General features: G+C 42.0%; 1 protein-coding gene across 1 annotated transcript in view; it reads right to left on the bottom strand.

Annotated features, from left to right (window-relative positions):
* Window positions 7-1,461, bottom strand: part of LOC104740477 (transcription factor GTE5, chloroplastic-like) — a 3,155-nt gene continuing 1,700 nt past the window's right edge. The window contains exons 2-5 of the mRNA XM_019235272.1: window positions 556-1,431; window positions 423-468; window positions 193-294; window positions 7-107 (exon numbers count right to left, since the gene is read on the bottom strand). Coding sequence (XP_019090817.1) covers window positions 58-107; window positions 193-294; window positions 423-468; window positions 556-1,431 — 1,074 coding nt within the window. The 3' untranslated portion in view covers window positions 7-57. The remainder of the gene's footprint in view (window positions 108-192; window positions 295-422; window positions 469-555; window positions 1,432-1,461) is intronic.

The raw sequence follows: 1,461 nt of genomic DNA on the forward strand, positions 1-1,461 counted from the left end.
AAAAAAATCTAACTGTGCTATTGAAAGAGATCAAACAGCATGACGGCGCTGACTAGCCTAATTACCAGTATCTGATTCACGGCCTGAGGAGCTGTCACTGTCAGAATCTGCATGCAGATCAAAAGCAAAGTGTGAGTTGTGAATTGTGATGCTGGTATGGTAAAAGAGATGACAGAAAGTTTCAACATTTACCACTAGAGCCAGATCCTGAGTCACTACTAGAACTGTTAGAACTACTTGATCCACTTGCGTTGTTTTCTTGGCGAGCTGGAGATGACGTCCGAATAGCTTTTCCTGGTTTTTACATGTCAAAACAAAAATGTATGGAAGGATCATTATTTCCCCTGCTTCTTCTGGGTGTGTGTAGTTACATACATACTGTTACATCCGAATTTCGTATATTGTGAGTTAAAAAACCTTACCTGATTCAGTAACTCTTGATGTTTCGGTGCCAGTTACTAGAGTGGTCTGTGAATACAAAAGAAAAAACAAAGCTATCAGCCAAAATCAGTAAGAGCAGAGGACATGAATAACAATTAGATACGGGAATCTTACTGGTTCATGGATAATATTGTGAACAGATTCAGCATCTCTTTCTGAACCAAATCCCTGATGCTGCTCCTTTTTCTTCCTCAAGCTATCCTTATACCCAGTCACAAATCTATAAAGCTCCCAGAGTGTGTTGATATCAAGGCTATCAATATCCAGCTCAATCTCATCATCTTGTTGAGAGAGCTCCGGATTGCTCTTCTTTATAATCTGAACAACTATCTCAAGTTTGTCAAAAGGCAAGTCCTGAAGCTCTTCACTGAGTCTCCGTTTCTCTTCCAACGTCAGGTCCCTGCTGTTATTAGCAGGTGCCTCCTCTTCCTCTTCTTCAGGCTTCTCGGGAGCAGTGGTGACAGTTTCAGGTTCCACTGGGATCGTCATAGATTCGTCTCTCTCCCAATTCCTATTATCAAGTACAGGAGCTGGTGGAGGAGGAGGAGGAGGAGACGGAGAAGGTGTAGGAGCAGGTAATGGCTCTACTACAGTAGGAGCAACGGTTGAAACAGGAGCAGAGAACTCGATATCACGAGTTGGTTTGAACTTCCGATGAAGATTATCATACTGCATTTCAATGGCCACCCATTTCTCTTCAAACATGGCCAATAAAACCTCAGCAAACTGATGCACGTCATGCCCAACCGGATTATACAAGATAGCATTGTTAAAGGTAAGCCTGACATCTTCAGCAAAATCTAACGGCGAGTTATACAATTTCTTCTCCAACTTAGTCTTCACTGAACCCAAATCCATAGGTTGTTCAACAATAGTGTGATAATCATGCAAACCAAGTCCTTTAACATCAACTGGAACATTGAATACCCAACCACACTTATGCTTCATCAGTTTCGTAAGCAAAGTGTTACAGTTCTTGAAAACCTGAACCATACCTTTATCAGCAGCTCCAGGGCCAGG

This window comes from Camelina sativa, chromosome 14 (assembly GCF_000633955.1).
Source record: "Camelina sativa cultivar DH55 chromosome 14, Cs, whole genome shotgun sequence".
Lineage (NCBI taxonomy): Eukaryota > Viridiplantae > Streptophyta > Magnoliopsida > Brassicales > Brassicaceae > Camelina > Camelina sativa.